The sequence below is a fragment of the Electrophorus electricus genome, chromosome 7, assembly GCF_013358815.1.
Source record: "Electrophorus electricus isolate fEleEle1 chromosome 7, fEleEle1.pri, whole genome shotgun sequence".
NCBI lineage: Eukaryota > Metazoa > Chordata > Actinopteri > Gymnotiformes > Gymnotidae > Electrophorus > Electrophorus electricus.
This window is the reverse complement of record NC_049541.1, coordinates 20,010,070-20,029,264: the sequence shown is the minus strand read 5'-3', so window position 1 is coordinate 20,029,264 and position 19,195 is coordinate 20,010,070. Positions and strand designations below refer to the sequence as shown.

The window sequence follows — 19,195 nt, the reverse complement described above, 5'->3', positions numbered from 1 at the left end:
TCTCTCTATCTCTCTCTCTCTCTCTGTCTCTGTCATGTCCTGTCAGTTCATCTAAGCAGATCAGATTCATCTTAAAGTTGACAGCATTAAACCAGACCAGATCACTGACGCAGTGCGAGCTTGTCTGAAGCTGCAGGAATCATCTTATGCAAATGTCCCATTAGGTCCCAGATGCTATCAAAAGTGAAGCGCTAAATAATCTTTTCCCCATCAGAGGTGATGGTTTGGGGTCCCTGGGCCGACACGTCTACACGAGCAGCTGACGCACATGCACATTTGGGATGTATTCTCTCACATCTGTACTGAAGTTAAAGCAGGTACTTTAAGTGAAACCATGCTGCTTTGGCCTGACATGGTGGACAACTGTGGGCGAAGTCGAAGGGAGTGGTGAAGGAATCAGCGAGTTAATCAGAAGTGGGTTCGTCTCACGCTCTGTCTCCTCTCCTCTTTTGCAGGGCACGCTGCAGAAGTTTGTAGACGACCTGTTTGAGACCATCTTCAGCACGGCGCACAGAGGAAGTGCTCTCCCTCTCGCCATCAAGTACATGTTCGACTTCCTGGACGAGCAAGCAGACAAGCACGGCATCCACGACCCGCACGTGCGACACACGTGGAAAAGCAACTGGTGAGAGGCACCGTGCGCTCGCACACACGTCACGCGCAAACGCTCACATGCCTCGTCGCGTTAGCCGCCGTGTGAGAGGTACGTGACATCATAGGAATCACAGCTCTCTTGACATCACGTGACATCTGGTGCAGAAGCTGATGTCTCCATGGTGACGAGTGCAAGACAAGTCAATAACACCTGGCTTCAAATTAATTTCACCCTATCAATTTAGAGTCCTGTCTGTTAGTGGGGAGGTGTGAGAGGAGGAAATGGAGACAGACAGACAGACAGAGAAAGTGGAATGGATGGAAGGATGAAAAAGAAAGCTCAATATAAGAGTAGTAATTCTTCATTAACCTTTGCCCCATGTCAGTGCCCCATCATGCATCACTCAGTGCTGCCTCAAAGAACTATGGGGGCTGTAGTAGGTTTAAAATCGATGTGTGCACTGGAGGAAGAGCGAGTCTATTTAGTCAGCTTTATGGGACTCATTTTTCCCTGCTTCCCCTTCTAGAATCTTCTTAGGCATGCTGTGAGCTTCTTAAGTGATTCTACAGAGAAGAGAGGGTTGCACAGAACAGACATTCATGTCAAAGAAAAGCGTTAAACAGGCATGTTTCATCCTGCCCGCATCGCGCACGTGCCAGCCTATGGCTTCAGCCAACTTTTTTTTTGGGGGGGGGGGGGGGGGTGGAGTTAGCTGATGGCTCTCAGATGTAGTGCACGAAATAAAAACAACAACAACTTCAGCGTGAGAGACGCTGCTGTCTTCCACTCCATTAAAGGAGCCATTCAGCCTGAGAGCGTTCACATGACTGCCAGAGGATGACAAGTCAGGGGCAGATACCGTCTTTTCGTTTGCCTTAAGCTGCACTTTTATCTGTTATTAATAATGGGTATGTTTTTGTTTTTTGTGTTTAAGAGCTATAAGCATTGACTCACAGCACACAAAGTTTCAGCTGTCCATCAGGTTCGACACAGTTGGGGTTCTAGAATCCTCCTCCGTTTTCTCCAGCTTCTGTCAGTTCTAGAATCCTCCACGGTGTTCTCTGGCTTCTGTCGGTTCTAGAATCCTCCTCCAGATTCTGTCGGGTTTTTTTTCTTTCTACTTTTGTTTGTAGTGTCCAAGCAAGCAGCCGGCATCTGTTCATTCTCTGAACCTCTAGCACAGTACTGTGTAGTCTTTAGCTGTATTTCAGTGAACAATTCCTGTTTCCTATAGAGCCATTACAAAGAACCCAAGATTAAAAATATTTATGAAGGATAAAACAGAAGTCTTATTAATTTGGTTTTCTGCTCCCTCGAGGTGATGTGTGTAGGAGAGCTATGATAGATATGACTGATATCCAGTAGTGTAGAGCACTATTGTTATGCTTAATATCTTTTTGATTACATCCTCCTGAGATGGTCCAGACTTTTGTTTTTTGCATTTTGTCAGCTTGCTGTTTTTAACTACTAGTGCATGATAACTATGGAAACCCATCAGTGCATTTGAACAGGAAGTACTTTATGTACAAATAAAAATGGCTTATTAATGTATAACAATTAACCTCACAATGTCAATGTATGAGGACCCATGGTTTCACAAGGTTGAAGTCCCTGTTAGGTTAGTGTTAGGTTAGTGCTTGGTTACTGTTCGTTACTGTTAGGTTAGTGCTTGGTTATTGTTAGGTTAGTGATAGGTTAGTGTTGGGTTTTTGCTATGTTACTGTTAGGCTAGTGTTAGGTTAATGTTAGGGTAGTACTAGGTTAGGGCTAGGTTAGGTTAGTTCTAGGTTACTGTTAGGGTAGTACTAGGGTAGTGCTAGTTTAGTGCTAGGTTAGGTTAGTGCTAGGTTACTGTTAGCGTAGTACTAGGGTAGTGCTCGGTTAGGTTAGTGCTAGGGTAGTGTTAGGTTAGTGCTAGGGTAGTGTTAGGTTAGTGTTGGGTTAGTGTTAGGGTAGTGTTAGGGTAGTCCTAGGTTAGGTTAGTGTTAGGGTAGTGCTAGGTTGGGTTAGTGTTAGGTTAGTGTTGGGTTAGTGCTAGGTGAGGGTAGTGTTAGGGTAAGGTTAGTGTTAGGGTAGTGTTAGGTTAGCGCTAGGTGAGGTTAGTGTTAGGTTAGTGTTAGGGTAGTGCTAGGTTAGGTTAGCGCTAGGTGAGGTTAGTGTTAGGGTAGGTTAGTGTTAGGGTAGTGTTAGGGTAGGTTAGTGTTAGGGTTGTGTTAGGTTAGCGCTAGGTGAGGTTAGTGTTAGGGTAGGTTAGTGTTAGTGTTAGGGTAGTGTTAGGTTAGCGCTAGGTGAGGTTAGTGTTAGGTTAGTGTTAGGGTAGGTTAGTGTTATGTTAGGGTAGTGTTAGGTTAGTGCTAGGTGAGGTTAGTGTTAGGGTAGTGTTAGGTTAGCGCTAGGTGAGGTTAGTGTTAGGTTAGTGTTAGGGTAGTGCTAGGTTAGGTTAGCACTAGGTGAGGTTAGTGTTAGGGTAGGTTAGTGTTAGGGTAGTGTTAGGGTAGGTTAGTGTTAGTGTTGGGGTTGTGTTAGGTTAGCGCTAGGTGAGGTTAGTGTTAGGGTAGGTTAGTGTTAGGGTAGTGTTAGTGTTAGGGTAGTGTTAGGTTAGCGCTAGGTGAGGTTAGTGTTAGGTTAGTGTTAGGGTAGGTTAGTGTTATGTTAGGGTAGTGTTAGGTTAGTGCTAGGTGAGGTTAGTGTTAGGGTAGGTTAGTGTTAGTGTTAGGGTAGTGTTAGTGTTAGGTTAACGCTAGGTGGGGTTAGTGTTGGGTTAGTGTTAGGGTAGGTTAGTGCTAGGTGAGGTTAGTGTTAGGTTAGTGTTAGGGTAGGTTAGTGTTAGTGTTAGGGTAGTGTTGGGTTAGCGCTAGGTGAGGTTAGTGTTAGGGTAGTGTTAGTGTTAGGGTAGTGTTAGGTTAGCGCTAGGTGAGGTTAGTGTTAGGTTAGTGTTAGTGTTAGGGTAGTGTTAGGTTAGCGTTAGGTGAGGTTAGTGTTAGGTTAGTGTTAGTGTTAGGGTAGTGTTAGGTTAGCGCTAGGTGAGGGTAGTGTTAGGGTAGTGTTAGGTTAGTGTTAGGTTAGTGCTAGGTGAGGTTAGTGTTAGGGTAGTGTTAGTGTAGTGTTAGGTTAGCGCTAAGTGAGGTTAGTGTTAGGTTAGTGTTAGGGTAGTGTTAGGTTAGCGCTAGGTGAGGTTAGTGTTAGGGTAGTGTTAGGGTAGGTTAGTGTTAGTGTTAGGGTAGTGTTGGGTTAGCGCTAGGTGAGGTTAGTGTTAGGGTAGTGTTAGTGTTAGGTTAGCGCTAGGTGAGGTTAGTGTTAGGTTAGTGTTAGTGTTAGGGTAGTGTTAGGTTAGCGTTAGGTGAGGTTAGTGTTAGGTTAGTGGTAGTGTTAGGTTAGCGCTAGGTGAGGGTAGTGTTAGGGTAGTGTTAGGTTAGTGTTAGGTTAGTGCTAGGTGAGGTTAGTGTTAGGGTAGTGTTAGTGTAGTGTTAGGTTAGCGCTAAGTGAGGTTAGTGTTAGGTTAGTGTTAGTGTTAGGGTAGTGTTAGGTTAGCGCTAGGTGAGGTTAGTGTTAGGGTAGTGTTAGGTTAGCGCTAGGTGAGGTTAGTGTTAGGGTAGTGTTAGGTTAGCGCTAGGTGAGGTTAGTGTTAGGGTAGTGTTAGGTTAGCACTAGGTGAGGTTAGTGTTAGGGTAGTGTTAGGTTAGCGCTAGGTGAGGGTAGTGTTAGGTTAGTGTTAGGTTAGTGCTAGGTGAGGTTAGTGTTAGGGTAGTGTTAGGTTAGCGCTAGGTGAGGTTAGTGTTAGGGTAGTGTTAGTGTTAGTGTAGTGTTAGGTTAGCGCTAAGTGAGGTTAGTGTTAGGTTAGTGTTAGGGTAGTGTTAGGTTAGCGCTAGGTGAGGTTAGTGTTAGGGTAGTGTTAGGTTAGCGCTAGGTGAGGTTAGTGTTAGGGTAGTGTTAGGTTAGCACTAGGTGAGGTTAGTGTTAGGGTAGTGTTAGTGTTAGGGTAGTGTTAGGTTAGCGCTAGGTGAGGTTAGTGTTAGGGTAGTGTTAGGTTAGCACTAGGTGAGGTTAGTGTTAGGGTAGTGTTAGGTTAGCACTAGGTGAGGTTAGTGTTAGGTTAGTTTTAGGGTAGTGTTAGGTTAGTGTTAGGTTAGCGTGTTCCTTTTCCTTCCTAAATGCTTTAGTTTTGATGACTCCTTTCCCTGCCCTTTCTCCTCTTGCTTTCTCTCTCTCCTCCTCTGTCCCTCTCCCTTCTCATTCTCTTTTATCTCTCCCTCTCTCAGTGACCACCTCTAAGCTGTTCTTCCTTCCTTTTATCCCTCGTTTTTCTGCCTTTCTTTTTTTCCTTTTTTTGTTTGTTCTCTTTCTGTCTATGATAAAAACAGATCTGACTAGAAAATTAATGAGCACACTGCAAACAGTGAGAATGCAACACCACACACACACACACACTCTCACACACACACACACACACACATGCGCGCACACACACACGCTCATACACACACGCGCTCACACACACACAGGCACACACACGCACACACACACACGCTCACACACACACACGCTCACACACACGCGCTCACACACACGCTCACACACACACACGCGCGCTCACACACACACGCGTGCGCGCACACTTGCTCACACACGCATGTGCACACACGAGCACACACACACCTACCTGGAACATTTTCATTCACTTTAGTCCAAACAGTCAAGGGATTAAAGCATGTGTGTATATTTGTATTGTTTAAGAAAGGCACAAAAGTGCAGGCAGACACAAACAAGCCAATATGAGTCACGTCAGTAGAGCACACACACATACCGTGTTTATATGAAAGATATAATCTACTTATTTTTTAAGGCCTGATGTTGATTTGTTGTTTATGTATGTATAGTTAAAAACAAGATGGTTTTATGGTGAATGAGAACACATTGGTACAGGATCTTCAGTTTTCAATATTTACAGTGGTGATCATAGTTCCTATAGTTCATAGTTCTAAGCTCCCACACACATTAGAAACACCTGCCAGTACCTGTACTTACTGACTGTAAAATAGCGCGCTCTCTCTCTCTCTCTCTCTCTCTCGCTCTCTCTCTCTGTGTCTCTCTCTCTCTCTCTCTGTCTCTCTCTCTCTCTCTCTCTGTCTCTCTCTCTCTCTGTCTCTCTCTCTCTCTGTCACTCTCTCTCTCCCTCTCACTCGCTCTCTCTCTCTCTCGCTCTCTCTCTCTCTCTCTCTCTCCATTTCCTTTATTATTAGCTGCATTTATCTTACAGATGCATTTTATGAGTGCAATTACAACTATTTCCTTTACCGCCATTATAAAAAAGATTAAAATTGTTTAATTATCTAGAAAATTTACTTCAGAGCAAATAATACAAAGTGTAGCCCCTTTGCTAACATACACAGATTTCCAGCCCCTTTGACCTAGTCATCACCGGTCCGTTTCTGACCACAGGACCCCTGCTGTCCCGTTTCTCAACACAGCATTAATACTTGGGGTCATGGTCGTGGGTGTTGAAGTGAACTTCCCATCAGACACAGCAGGGCTGCTAGTCCACCACCAAAAACACACTCACCCAACGGTGATCTGACTCATGATCTGATGGATATCGGACTCGACTGTGCATGGCAGTAGATAAGCTATGCACTTTAAATGTTATTCTCAATAAAGTCTTGTTGTGTGTTTTGATTTGATATGGTTTTGTTGGTTGGCTGGTTGGTTGGTTTGATTGGTTGGTTGGTTAGTTGGTTGGTTGCCTAGCAACATATAAAAAGGTCTGTTTACACTATTGCTTTGGGCCTGTAGAAAGAAACATACCACTGAGACACTGTATACTTTCTTGCTGTTACACAATTACATAAAGCTGCTTTGTTAATATAAAACTATTTTTCAGCAGATATTAAAACAAAATAAGCAAAGCCATCAAGTCCAGTCAGAACAAAATAACAGACATCCATGATAATGACATCTATTATAACAGACTACATCATATTATTCATAACAATGAAGCTGACAGAATTATAGAAGTACATACAAATATATAGAGAGTTGTTTAGTGGATAACACTAAAGTCATAAAAATAAATGATAGTTACATCAGTCAGAATTCACAACAGCAGTGTACATGCTCGGGGGAAAAGAAATAAAACATAAGTAAGTAAAACTGTCACTGCTAAATACTTATGATGGTAGTATTGCTAAATACTTATGATGGTAGTATTGCTAAATACTTATGATGGTAGTACTGCTAAATACTTATGATGGTAGTACTGCTAAATACTTATGATGGTAGCATTGCTAAATACTTATGATGGTAGTATTGCTAAATACTTATGATGGTAGTACTGCTAAATACTTATGATAGTAGTATTGCTAAATACTTATGATGGTAGTACTACTAAATACTTATGATGGTAGTACTGCTAAATACGTATGATGGTAGTGTTTTCCTGGCCAGCAATAGTTGGACAGCAGGAGCAGAGCCTCACAAATCTCATGGCAATCTGTGTGGAAAAACAGTAGAGATTTCTAACTTAATCTGTGTGCCCGCGGGGATTGGTAGATGAACAGAATGAATGGCCTGAATCCAAACAAATTGCCTACCTGCAAGAACTCGAGAGGCTGATTTATTGCCGAGTAGCTTGGACTTTCTCATTTTAGGCTTGCAAGAAACTGAATTTGCCTTGATCCTGTGGCAGAAGCGTTCGATGCAGACTTATAAACGGCTGCTTGCTTATGGCTAAACTCCACCTTTCGATGGGCCCAGTCTGATTAAATGACCACTGAATGTGGTCTTTGTGACTCCCTGAACATGATAAGATATCGGTGATGCTTGTTAACTGATATTTCGACTTTTATCAATGATAAAAGATGTTGAGGGTTTGGTGTGAGTAGAACTTCAGGTCTTGATCTTATTGGGGCCATATAAACAGTCTGACTAGTCACTGCCGCACACGCTACCACACTGTCATGCTCTTGCTAGGAGAAGCTTTTCTTGCTTAAACAGCTGACTACTGACTACTGAACTACTGACTACTGATAGCTGAATACTTTGCTAGGAGACTTGTTCCTCACAGCAGCACAGTCCACCTGACACTGTTCTCTACGTAAACAAGCAACACACTTTGAAAGGGTTATAATTATAATAATAGAGACATCTTTAGCCAGAGGTGTCTAAGAAGGTTTTTGGTTTACACATGGCAAGAGAGTCACATGACAGTCAGCTAGCCGTGTCCTGATGGTACATCCAGCAACAGAGTCAATGAATCTTATTGCTTTCAAGTCTCAAGTTTCAAGTGTTCAAGAATTAAAATTCTCCTATTAATAAATGTAAAAACAAACTGATATATACACACACACACGCATATATGCATACATACATATATATATATCACATGATGTGTTCTGCATGAGCCTTTGTCTGTGTTCCCTCTACTTCTAAGTCTTGGTAAAGTTAATTTCATAAGTAACTCTCTTCAGAAATCCAGAAAGCATTCATAAAAACTTAATGTCAGGAGTGTAATGTCAGATACTGACATCTATGCTGATTAGTCATTCCAGTAAAATAACAGATTTCCAGCAGATTTAATTCAGTGCTCATTTCCAGGAAAGCCTGCATGTATGAGACGTATAAATCACAGCATCTCTGAAGTCTAGCCTAAAGTGTATGTAGTGACACCTATATATCCCATATTGACTATCCCATATTGGTTATCCTATATTTGTTATCCCATATTGACTATCCCATACTGACTATCCCATATTTACTATCCCATATTGGTTATCCCATATTGATTATCCCATATTTTCTATCCCATATTGGTTATACCATATTGGATATCCCATATTGGTTATTGTTGCTGGTTTGCCAGAGGAAGTCTTGGTTCCTCTCAAGGTTTCTTCCTCATGCTATTAAGGGGGTTTTTCTTGCCACTGTCGCCCTTGGCTTGCTCACTTGGGGCTTGGACTTGGGTAGTGATTTTTGGTATCCAGGCTATTTCAAGTACAGATGCATGTTTGTTTTGAACTACTAAACATAACTTCTATTAGTTAGTTGATCTTAACTTCTTAATTGTTGGTAATAAAGTGGCGTACTAACAGTTTTGTGGAGTCTCTGTAAAACAACTTCTCAAAGTGATTCTTTATTTACAGCCTACCTCTGCGATTCTGGGTGAACGTGATCAAGAACCCCCAGTTTGTGTTCGACATCCATAAGAGCAGCATCACGGACGCGTGTCTCTCCGTGGTGGCCCAGACCTTCATGGACTCTTGCTCCACGTCCGAGCACCGCCTGGGCAAAGACTCGCCCTCTAACAAGCTGCTCTATGCCAAGGACATTCCCAGCTACAAGAGCTGGGTGGAGAGGTGAGAGAGAGTGTGTGTGTGTGTGTGTGTGTGTGTGTGTGTGTGTGTGTGTAAGACTGGTTGTTTCCTTCACAGGAGTAATAATGTCATCCCTCATCATGCTAATAGCACTAGTACAGTCACCGAATTCTCCTAATTTAAGTGCTTTAATTACCGTAAATGACTTCGTATCACAGCATGAGCTTGCCCAGAAATGAAAGCGTCCGAGACAGAGAACTGCAGCGTCTACTAAAGCGGAATGAGGGAGTGTGGCTGACATGCAAGGCAGTTGCAGGGAGGGACAAAATTCTGAGATAAATGATTGGTGAATTTCCAAGCCAAATGAAAAACTGTGAAAATGGATGGTGTGGCGTTGGCCTGAACAGACCCGGCGCACGCCAGCGCGGCAGAGCTAGACCCCAGCCGAGAATGCCGCGCTGCGCGGCAATCTGCTCGAATGAGACGTCTGGTGTGTTTGTTTGGTGAGGGCAGTGTTTAATAAAAGCTGTGGGTGGGTGCAAGTCAGGGGTGGGGGTTTCCGGTGGGGGTGGCATGTGGGGGGAGGAGTTTCAGTATCTGAAACTGGAGGGAGGGCCATATCCGAGTGGTGTGCATGATCTCATCACACGCTGGCTCCTCTCATGGTTTCTGTGCTTCCCAAAGGAAGCGTCAAACGGGGGCTGTTAAAGTGCTTTTTAAATTATTTATGCATGTCTTTATTTATTTATATTTGTAGCCACGACGTACGAGGCCCCCCACAGGATAGCAACTGGGAATAAATATGCAAACATTAATTTTTTAAAGTGTTTTTAACTGAAATCAATACCATTCTTCAGAGATATTTTATAGGAAGGCTTGTAGCTGTAATTCTGCTAGCGGCAGATTAATGACTCTCTGGATTACCCGCTGTAAAGAGGTTGTCTCTTTCACACCACCCAAACTGCTCTCGCCTGCAGCACGAATCAAACGAGCGCTGCTTCGACCAATATGGACGATAGAAACAAACAGCTCACTGTTACTCTGCACAAGCATGTTTAGGCTGAGAATTTGATATCCTTAGAGAGGGCCAGACAAGAACATACCAGCGTTCTGACGGGCGGCGACTATGGCAGATGGTTTTGGTAAGTTGAGAGGGCATGTTGCAGTTAGCGTGTCATGTGTTTCGGATCATGTGTATGCTTGCTGCTTGGAATCTCAGCTTTGGTAAAATAAAAAAATCATAACTTAGTTCCCAGCGTTCCTGCGTTCTGCAAAGGCAGGAACGGCGTGTATTAGGATACAAGTAGACCGCAGCCAGCCTTAACCAGGACGGAGTGGAGAATGCGTAGCACGCTTCGGTGTTCTTGTGTCTTCACAAGTGCCCAGGGTGCATTTGCACTGGGCAAGTGTTTGAGAAGCGTGCACGGCGTGTGAGATGCACTAGCATGAGGTGTTTGATGGCCCCTCTGTCTGCGGCAGGATGAAACGTGAGGCATGTTTCATCTTTAGCCTGTGGTGCAGTGTGACTCTGGAGCGCTAGTCTCCTGTGCTGTCTCTCTCTTTCTCTCGTTTGTCTCTCCCTCTTTCTCTCATCTGCCCCTCGTCTGTCACTCTCATCTTTCGCTCTCTCTGTCTCTCAGTCTCTTTCTCTCTCTTTCTCTCTCTCTCTCTCTCTCTCTGTCTCATGCTGAACTTGGCTGCTAATGGCCGCACAGCTGCACACACCTGATGCTAAAGGTGGTCACACATATCATGCATTCCTAGGCGCATGCACACACACACACACGGACACGCGCACACACACACACACAAAAGTTGTGTCCATACATTGGCTCAGTGCAGGAATTAAATATGTAAATGACCTGCCTTAATTAAAGACTTGACAGTGACACTGCAGCTGCTGCTGACAGTGAATGATTGCTTTGAGCCTCCTGCAGACAGAAGGCTGTGTGTGTGTGTGTGTGTGTGTGTGTGTGTGTGTGTGTGTCTGTGTGCGCGTGTCTGTGTGCGCGTGTGTGTGTGCATGCGTGCGTGTGCACTCGTGTGTGTGTGTGTGTGTGTGCGTGTGTGTGTGTGCGTGTGTGTGTGCATGCGTGCGTGTGCACTCGTGTGTGTGTGTGTGTGTGTGTGTGTGTGTGTGTGCGCGCTCGTGCGTGTGTGTGTGTGTGTGTGTGTGTGTGTGTGTGTGTGTGTGTGCGCGCTCGTGTGTGTGCGTGTGTGTGTGTGCGCTCGTATGTGTGTGTTAGGGTAGACCTGGCATCCTGTATGTTTTGCTGATGCCTCTAAAACCACGTTTGAAGGGCATCGGCTCATTACCAGTCCCTGTCACTCACTGGCAGTGAAAGTGAATGTAAGCTTGACTCTTGGGGTCATGACAGCTGTCAGTCAGAGGGAGTGTGTCTGCTCTGACCCTAAAGCACAAACAAAGAATCTTACCTTTAATTCATTAATAACCTCAATACCCAAGAGTTACCTCTCTGTGTCTGCAGTGATCTAATCATTTAATCTCTGTGTGTGTGCCTGTGCTTGCATTCTCACAGGTACTACTCAGACATCAGTAAGATGCCCGCCATCAGTGACCAGGACATGAATGCCTACCTGGCTGAGCAGTCACGCATGCACATGAGCGAGTTCAACGCCATGAGCTCCCTCAGCGAAATCTATTCTTACGTGAGCAAGTACACAGAGGAGGTGAGTGCAGCCCACACTATGTCACCTCCACTCCTCTGCACCATGGACACGGGTCGCTATGTTATTAGTGCTAATACTATTCGCACTATATAATTAATATTAATATTGTTTAAGGCATCCACTTTTGCACAGTAATATGCCCACAAGGCAAATGTCCATGACTGGCAAATTCAAATGGTTTGAAAGGTAGGTACTGGCATGCTGACGCACTCATTTGGAACCCGATCAGTTGGTCTCGCTCCTCCTGACTCCAGCCTGTTTGCAGGAAGCCTTATACTGAACACACCACAAAGTCTCCCGAGATCAACTACTTTCATTAGTTTGCATTTTTGCATCCGGCTGGATTTAAAGGGGTCCTGTAGGGTTTAGTCGAGCACTGGGGTTTTTGCTGTGGGGTGACACAGGCGATCCTCACATAATACGTCGTATATAGTTTTGATTTTGAGATCCAAACCATATTCTATTTAATATTCTATTTATTTATAGCTATTTAAAGATAATTAGCCTGATGAGAGGTGACACTAGCCATGCCACTAGCACCTAGGAGCCTGCACTGTGCTAACAGAGAGGAAGTTGTCATGTGACTGCTTAACCTGAACTCACACTCTCTCTCTCTCTCTCTCTCTCTCTCTTTCTCTCTCGCTCTCTCTCTCTCTCGGGCAGATTGTGAGTGCGCTGGAGCAAGACGACAGCGCCAGGAAACAGAGACTGGCTTTAAAGCTGGAACAGGTGGTCGCCTTCATGAGCCTGGAGAGCTGAGGACCGCGTTTCCCAGAGCGCACTGGGACACCCGTCAGAAACCGAGCCGTGCCTGAGCGAATACCCGTCCATCAATCTCACCTCTTTCGTTTTGCAAAAAAAAAAAAAAAGAAGAAAAAAAAACCCCACACAACTTCCTGCATCTTCCCAAGCACCATTCAGGAGTCCACAGCGCATTAGCTCTGCTTCCTAGAAGAGTAGAGAACAGCCTTGGGGCTGCAGACTACACTTACCCATGATGCAACAGGGGAAGAGGGAGGGCAACCATTCATTCTGCTGTCTAAAGGGGTGGTTGCCTGCGTACTCTGCCTCACTGGTGCCCTCTATGCTTCCCCTGGTGAATTTAAAAAAAGTTTAAAATATAAATAAATAACTGTTACATTTATGTTGCCTTCAGATTATAGCTGTTAAGCAAAGTGTTTCAAACCACAATGTTGGGTGTCAATTTGTTCAGATTTTTATGCCTAGGGTAGTGTATGACACTACCGTAGTGTCCAGTTAATTGTAGTACCAAAACACGGATAATTTGCTGTTGGTACTGCATGTGTAGGAGAAATGCAGACCAAATGGGTCGTGTCAAAAAACTTGAAACCCAAAAGAGTTTACAGGACAGAGTTTCCTACCGTCCACGTAACAGCCGTCGCATGGGGATTGCCTGTGATCTGCCATCGCCTGGAGAGAAGGGATGTGTGTTTAAACCGCTGTGGTTCCCGTGACAACGGGGGGTAGAGTGATTCCTCTCTCTACTGAGAGCCCAACTGACTGTGAAACTTTGAGCGTAGCTTTTCTGCCACTGTCCAGATGTGCAGAGCTTCTCCCTGTTCCTGAGAGGTCTCTCGCACTGGTCTGGCGTTAGCACATTACGAAAGTGAACCTCTCTGATCATGTATTCTTCGTAAGCACACACATGCACGCAAAACACGCTCACACATGCATGCGCGCACACACACACACGCACACACACGCGCACACAGACACACACACAGACACACACAACAATCACACACACACACACACACACACACACACACAACACACACACAGACACAGACACACACACACACACAATCACACACACAGCGTGCAGAGACTCACTTCTCCTCGCAGGCCTGACCAGCTCTGAGGGGGTTTTTGTGGATCATTCTCTTAACTTATAAATAGCACACAATCTGCAGCTGCCTCAGAGCCCTGGGGGGGGTGAAGAGACAGAATATACCGTTAGAGATAACAGCAGACGTTCTGGACGGCTGGAAAGGTACAGATGAAATCGGTCGGCAGAAAACCAAAGGAGATTGATTTAAAAAAACGAAAGAAAGAAAGAAAGAAAAAACAAGAAGAACTAGCAGTCACAGAGGCGATTGAAAAGAACCAAACCACTCCTGCTTCCGCGCTCAGAAGACTCAAACTGACAAATGAGAAGACCCCCTTTTTTATTTAACGTCCTGGAGGAACACAGATCATGTGACCTCAGCTCCGCCTCCTCCAGACTGAGGGCACACGACCTGGAGTGTTTTCCTTGGCCCACAGACGAGACGAGCGGGACCTTGAGCAGCGGAACCTGGTCCTGCTCTTCTGCGCAGTCCTGGGGTGGCCGTCTCCCAAATCTGCCCGTTTTTCCCACGTACTTGTCACGGCTGCGGTTGTCACCCGGAAAAAAGTCCCCGAGCCTCGGTCACAGTCGTGCCCGACGCTCGGAAATGTTGGACGTGACCACTGACGGAGGGACAGAGACCCTCAAGCCACCCTGCTGCCCTTTGACCTTTGACCTTTCTTTTGCCTTGACGGAGTGCTCCATGTGGTGATTTTGAATGTGTGGAGGCCAGCTGTGGTCCACCTCGGGTACTTTATTGGGTTTTTAAAACGCATGTACTTCGATTTAAACTTCATTAATGAGAAAAGCAAAAAAAAAAAAGGAAAACTGAGAAAAACAAGCCTTGCTAAATGATGATGTGGATGTGTTCTTTTCTTTCTTTTGCTTGGGAGAACGAGACAGAAAATGGATTGTCATCTTAAGCTAAGCTGCAGTTTCTGTTAAGGTGGAACCTTTATCCCGCTCACCTGCTCAATGGTCATTCTCATGTTTTGTGGACGTGTTAAATGCTAATAAAATGAAAGTGATACCTTAAGCAAATATCGTATATACCCTTGCATGTTGACCTATTTGGATGTTATGAAACGGAACTGCCTTGCAATCAAAGCTATTTATATAATACTACTAGGAATTTCTAAATATTAAAAAAAGTTCTTCTTTTAGACTGTCACAGATAGATGTAACATCAGCATCCAGCTTTCACACAAATGTCGCAGTCCCTCAGGTAGAGTATCTTTCGATGAGTTGTCAATCTACAGTTGACCGCTAAGCCATTCATGTTCATGTTGGACAGCTGCACAATGCCTGTTACTATAGCAGTACTATGTCATGATGAACGGCAAATCCAGAGATGCTAGTCTCCAAAACGCATCTCAAAAGTGTGATGTTGGTGGGGGGGGGGGGGGTGTTTTTGTTTGTTTGTTTATCTCATCCATTGATTTTGTGATGAGGACTGTTCTACTGCCTTTTAATTTGCTTCTGCTTTTGTTCGTCTGTGGTTTATGGTTATAAGAAAGCATCACATGAGTGTAAATATGTTGAAATGTCATCTTAAAACTGTCTAGAGGTAGTGTGATCGGAGTTTTCATTTGGTGTCTCCTCCTTCTGCTCATGTTTTTCCCAGTCATGTCGTCACGTGTGTGGCCGTTTTCACTCTCTGAATGTCGCTCTGCAACACGTGTGGTGTCATGAGCTAAATCACCGCCTTGTCAGACTGTTCCAGATTTTTGGCATTCTGACTTCAAAATGAACCGTCATCCATTTCTAACAAATTGGCCTAAGACAGTCCAGCCCTTTTTTTCAAATTTAACATTAAAAAACCATAAATGTTGTGAAAATTGTGAACCTCGTTTATATGATGCAGTAATTGACTGAGTTCTGACTTCAAGAGATTCTACAGCACACCTTAATGTTTAGAATCAACTGTCAATCACAGTATATGATTGAAAAAAATCGGTAGTAAAAAAGTCTTTGTTAGTATTAGAAGGTGTTTGTTAAGAAAGTGACTGTCCCACATTCTCTTCACGACTCTGCCTGTGTGCCCTTCTTTGTGCCCATCTTCCATGTCCTGTGTGGTTCGACGGATCTTGACTCTCGGTTCGTAAAAGACCTGGTAAAGCTTCCACCTTTAACATTTTTGTAAGATCTATAAAAATGTCCTTCTAGCTCAGTGTTATAGCAGGAGTTTCCGAGCCCCGTTAGAAAAGACTTTTCCTATTTCCAGATCTGAAGAGAGAGATGAATTATCCTGGGAGAGAGAGACAGGGGAAGGGCGAGCTTCTCCAACTTTGTTATAATTGTATACCTGTGTATGTAAATATAATGCATTCCTATTTTGCAGTCAAGGACAAAATACTATTTGTAATATAGAATAAACTTTATTATGAAAAAAAAGTCACTTTCTGTGAGGAGTCCTTTTTTTCGCTGTAGGTGTGCCCAACAATTCATAAATGCTTGTAAGACAAGATAAAGTTGTACAGAAGAGAAAGTGCATATAGTGAAGAAATGATTCTTTCATTCTGACTTTAGCCCCTCCAATCTTGGGGGGTGTATGAAATAGTGTCGTCAGCTCATAACAGAGTGACATGGCAGTCACTCTGTTATGGCCGATAAAAACTCTGCTCCAACCCCCAGACCGAACATAGGATAGCAGAAATGACGGCCAAAAATGATTACATTTTGCTGATTTATTTATTTATTTTGTTTATCAGAAGTTGTAAACTTCAGGAGTATTCACAGATCGAAAATACATCCCGGCTTCCTGTCTAGTTGTGATTTGATATTATTATAGATTTCTACAAATGTGCAAATATTTGTCAGACAATAAATATCTAGTTTTTCCATGATGAAATGGATAAGACAGAATATATTGTCTATGGGGTTTCACTTGACAGGTGAAATTCTTCAGTTTTCAGATGAAGTCTTCTGGGGTGGAGGAGCATTAGCTCAGCACAGTCACTTATACATCCCAATGATCCACCCCTGTCCAATTAAACACAGACCGACCCCTCTACAATGATACACAGATCCACCCCAGTCCAATTACAGACACAGACCCATCCCTGTCCAGTGATACAGATTTACCCCTGTCCAATGACACACACAGACCCACCCCTGTCCAATTAAACACAGACCCACCCCTGTCCAATTAAACACTGACTCAGCCCTGTCCAATTAAACACTGACTCAGCCCTGTCCAATTAAATGCAGATCCCGCCCTGTCCAATTAAACACAGACCCACCCCTGTCCAATTACAAACACAGACCCATCCCTGTCCAATGATACAGATTTACCCCTGTCCAATGACACACACAGACCCACTCCTGTCCAATTAAACACTGACTCAGCCCTGTCCAATTAAACACTGACTCAGCCCTGTCCAATTAAACACAGATCCCGCCCTGTCCAATTAAATGCAGACCCACCCCTATCCAATTAAACACAGACTCACCCCTGCTGATTAAACACAGACCCACCCCTGTCCAATTACAAACACAGACCCACCGCTGTCCAATTACAGACACAGACCAACCACTGTCCAATTACAGAAACACACCCACCCCTATCCAATGACACACTCAGACCCACCCCTGTCCAATTAAACACATACCCACCACCATCTAATGACACACAGATCCACCACTGTCCAATGACACACACAGACCCACCCCTGTCCAATTAAACACAGACCCACCCCTGTCCAATTAAACACAAAACAGCCACTGTCCAATTACACATTGGCTCACCCCTGTCAAATTACACTCAGACGTCTGATTATGCACCTGCAACCAATCAGTAGCACAGCAAGGAAGAGAGAGAGAGAGAGAAACCCAGTGTATATATAGACTAAAACAGAAACACCATGCATGTAAAAAGATGTAACAAGAGTTCACATTCGATTAACCACATAGGAATTCCAGGTCTTTCTGCACCAGCTTCTCCACTTTCAGGCAACCAACAGACCAGGAACAGCAGTAGGAGAGAGGGCTGCTTCTCTGGTTCCTGGCCAGCTGGCTTTGGTTGCAACATCATTAATCCATGCAGGAGAGCTAATGATCAGATACTGATGTCTCTCCCAAATGAAGGACTGAGGTGGTGTTAGTACCAATGAAGGAGGTCACCGCAAAATCACATTCAACATTCAAATTCAAATCGCATTCAAATTCAAATGTATTTGTATAAGGCTTTTATAACACGTGTCACAAAGCAGCTTTACAGAACTCTATCCAGAGAATGCGGCTCCAGGCCCCAAATGAGCAGATGAAAGCGACAGTGGCAAAGAACCCCCTGAGAGGAAGAAGCCTTGAGAGGAAACAAGATTCAGAAGGCCAAGCCATGCTCCTCTGGCTCACACCAAAGTGCAAACAAATAATACGATATGAATAATGTTGATTTCGCTTTTACATTTAACCAGCTAGAAAGCCTGTGACTAGCTTATAAGCACTGAAAAATGACCGAGAAATATTTGGCGGAGGTATTCGCATTATTTAGTGACAACCAATTAGTAGTTCAGAGTCCACACAGTAAACAACAAAACCCTATAGTCTAGTGGGAATACCAACGACGGTGGTGAGGGACTCTTCACTACAGTCGACATGGCACCCAGGAACGGCTTTTAGTCTCTTCGTGAGAGTAGGTGGAACATGCAGTCAGACCCAGCTGGAGGGTCTATGGGGCTCAGGCTATTCAAAGCATTAGGGGTCAGATTCCCAGCCTCAGATTAGACCTATGTCTAGACTAAAAGGAGTTTCCAGTGGTGATTCACCATTAGCACATCAGTCTAGTCCTTGACAAGGTTTAACCCACAGTTCAGGAAACTGGATCTAGATGTTTTAGCATGATCTGGTACACTGTTGATAAGCAATAATACTAGGATGAGGCTAACAGTAGCACAGAGCCTGGCAGACCATAGAACAACCACAGCGGAGGATGATGGAAAATGAGAAAATGATTAGGAATGATGAAGAACACCATCCAGGAAGTAGGTACGAGCAGTTCACAGAGTGCCATGGAGAGATCAGAATGACCTCAATGTGTCTGGCACACTTATTGCTGGCGAGCCAGCAGAAGAAAAGGGCCGCTCACAGCTTCCAACAAAGCAGAGGAAGGAAAGGTCTCCGAGTTCCAGGACGAAGCGTCCCTCTGCTGGAACGATGGAATGAGGTGAGTCGGCAGACAAATGGGAGCCACTCGTGTTCCAGACCACTTCACCTCATCTGTGCGCACGCCTGCATGGCAGCCAGGCGGGCCAGCTCGGGGGCTTAGAGTTGGGGGTGTTAGTATTTATTTTATTTTATTTTTAACATCGTGACTGCTAGCAGGATGGATTTTGGTGCAGAGCCGTCATGGATGGTAATATCCAGCCACGTTGCAGACCTCCATGGAATGGTGGCTTCTCCTTAGGTCTGCTTAATAGCCCAAACCATCCTACTAATACTACTGTTCACATTACTTGGGCCTTAAACGCATTCTCGACATACTACGCCAGACAGCCAGCCTGGACCACGCCTAGCAAGCATTTCACCCACTAAAGAGATGCCTGGGAATGGCTGCTTCACACACTCACAGTGACCCAAGCTTCTACTGAATTCTGTTGGTTTTAGGATTTGCATCAACGTGATAAAATGCATGTTACTTTGTCCAGTTACTTATGGTACCCTGAAAGGGTGGGTATATAAAAACAAGAACTGTGATTCATATATATTCATTCATCTAACATAGCTGTAAAATTTCTACATGGTTGACAGTGTCAA

General features: G+C 44.3%; 1 protein-coding gene across 2 annotated transcripts in view; it reads left to right on the top strand.

Moving 5' to 3' along the window:
* The window catches only part of plxna4 (plexin A4), a 223,858-nt gene extending 210,548 nt beyond the window's left edge, over positions 1-13,310 (top strand). For both annotated transcript variants that reach the window (XM_035528507.1, XM_035528508.1), the window contains exons 29-32: positions 456-625; positions 8,731-8,943; positions 11,442-11,592; positions 12,256-13,310. In XM_035528507.1, coding sequence (XP_035384400.1) covers positions 456-625; positions 8,731-8,943; positions 11,442-11,592; positions 12,256-12,351 — 630 coding nt within the window. In that variant the 3' untranslated portion in view covers positions 12,352-13,310. The remainder of the gene's footprint in view (positions 1-455; positions 626-8,730; positions 8,944-11,441; positions 11,593-12,255) is intronic.
* The last annotated feature ends 5,885 nt before the right edge of the window (positions 13,311-19,195 follow it).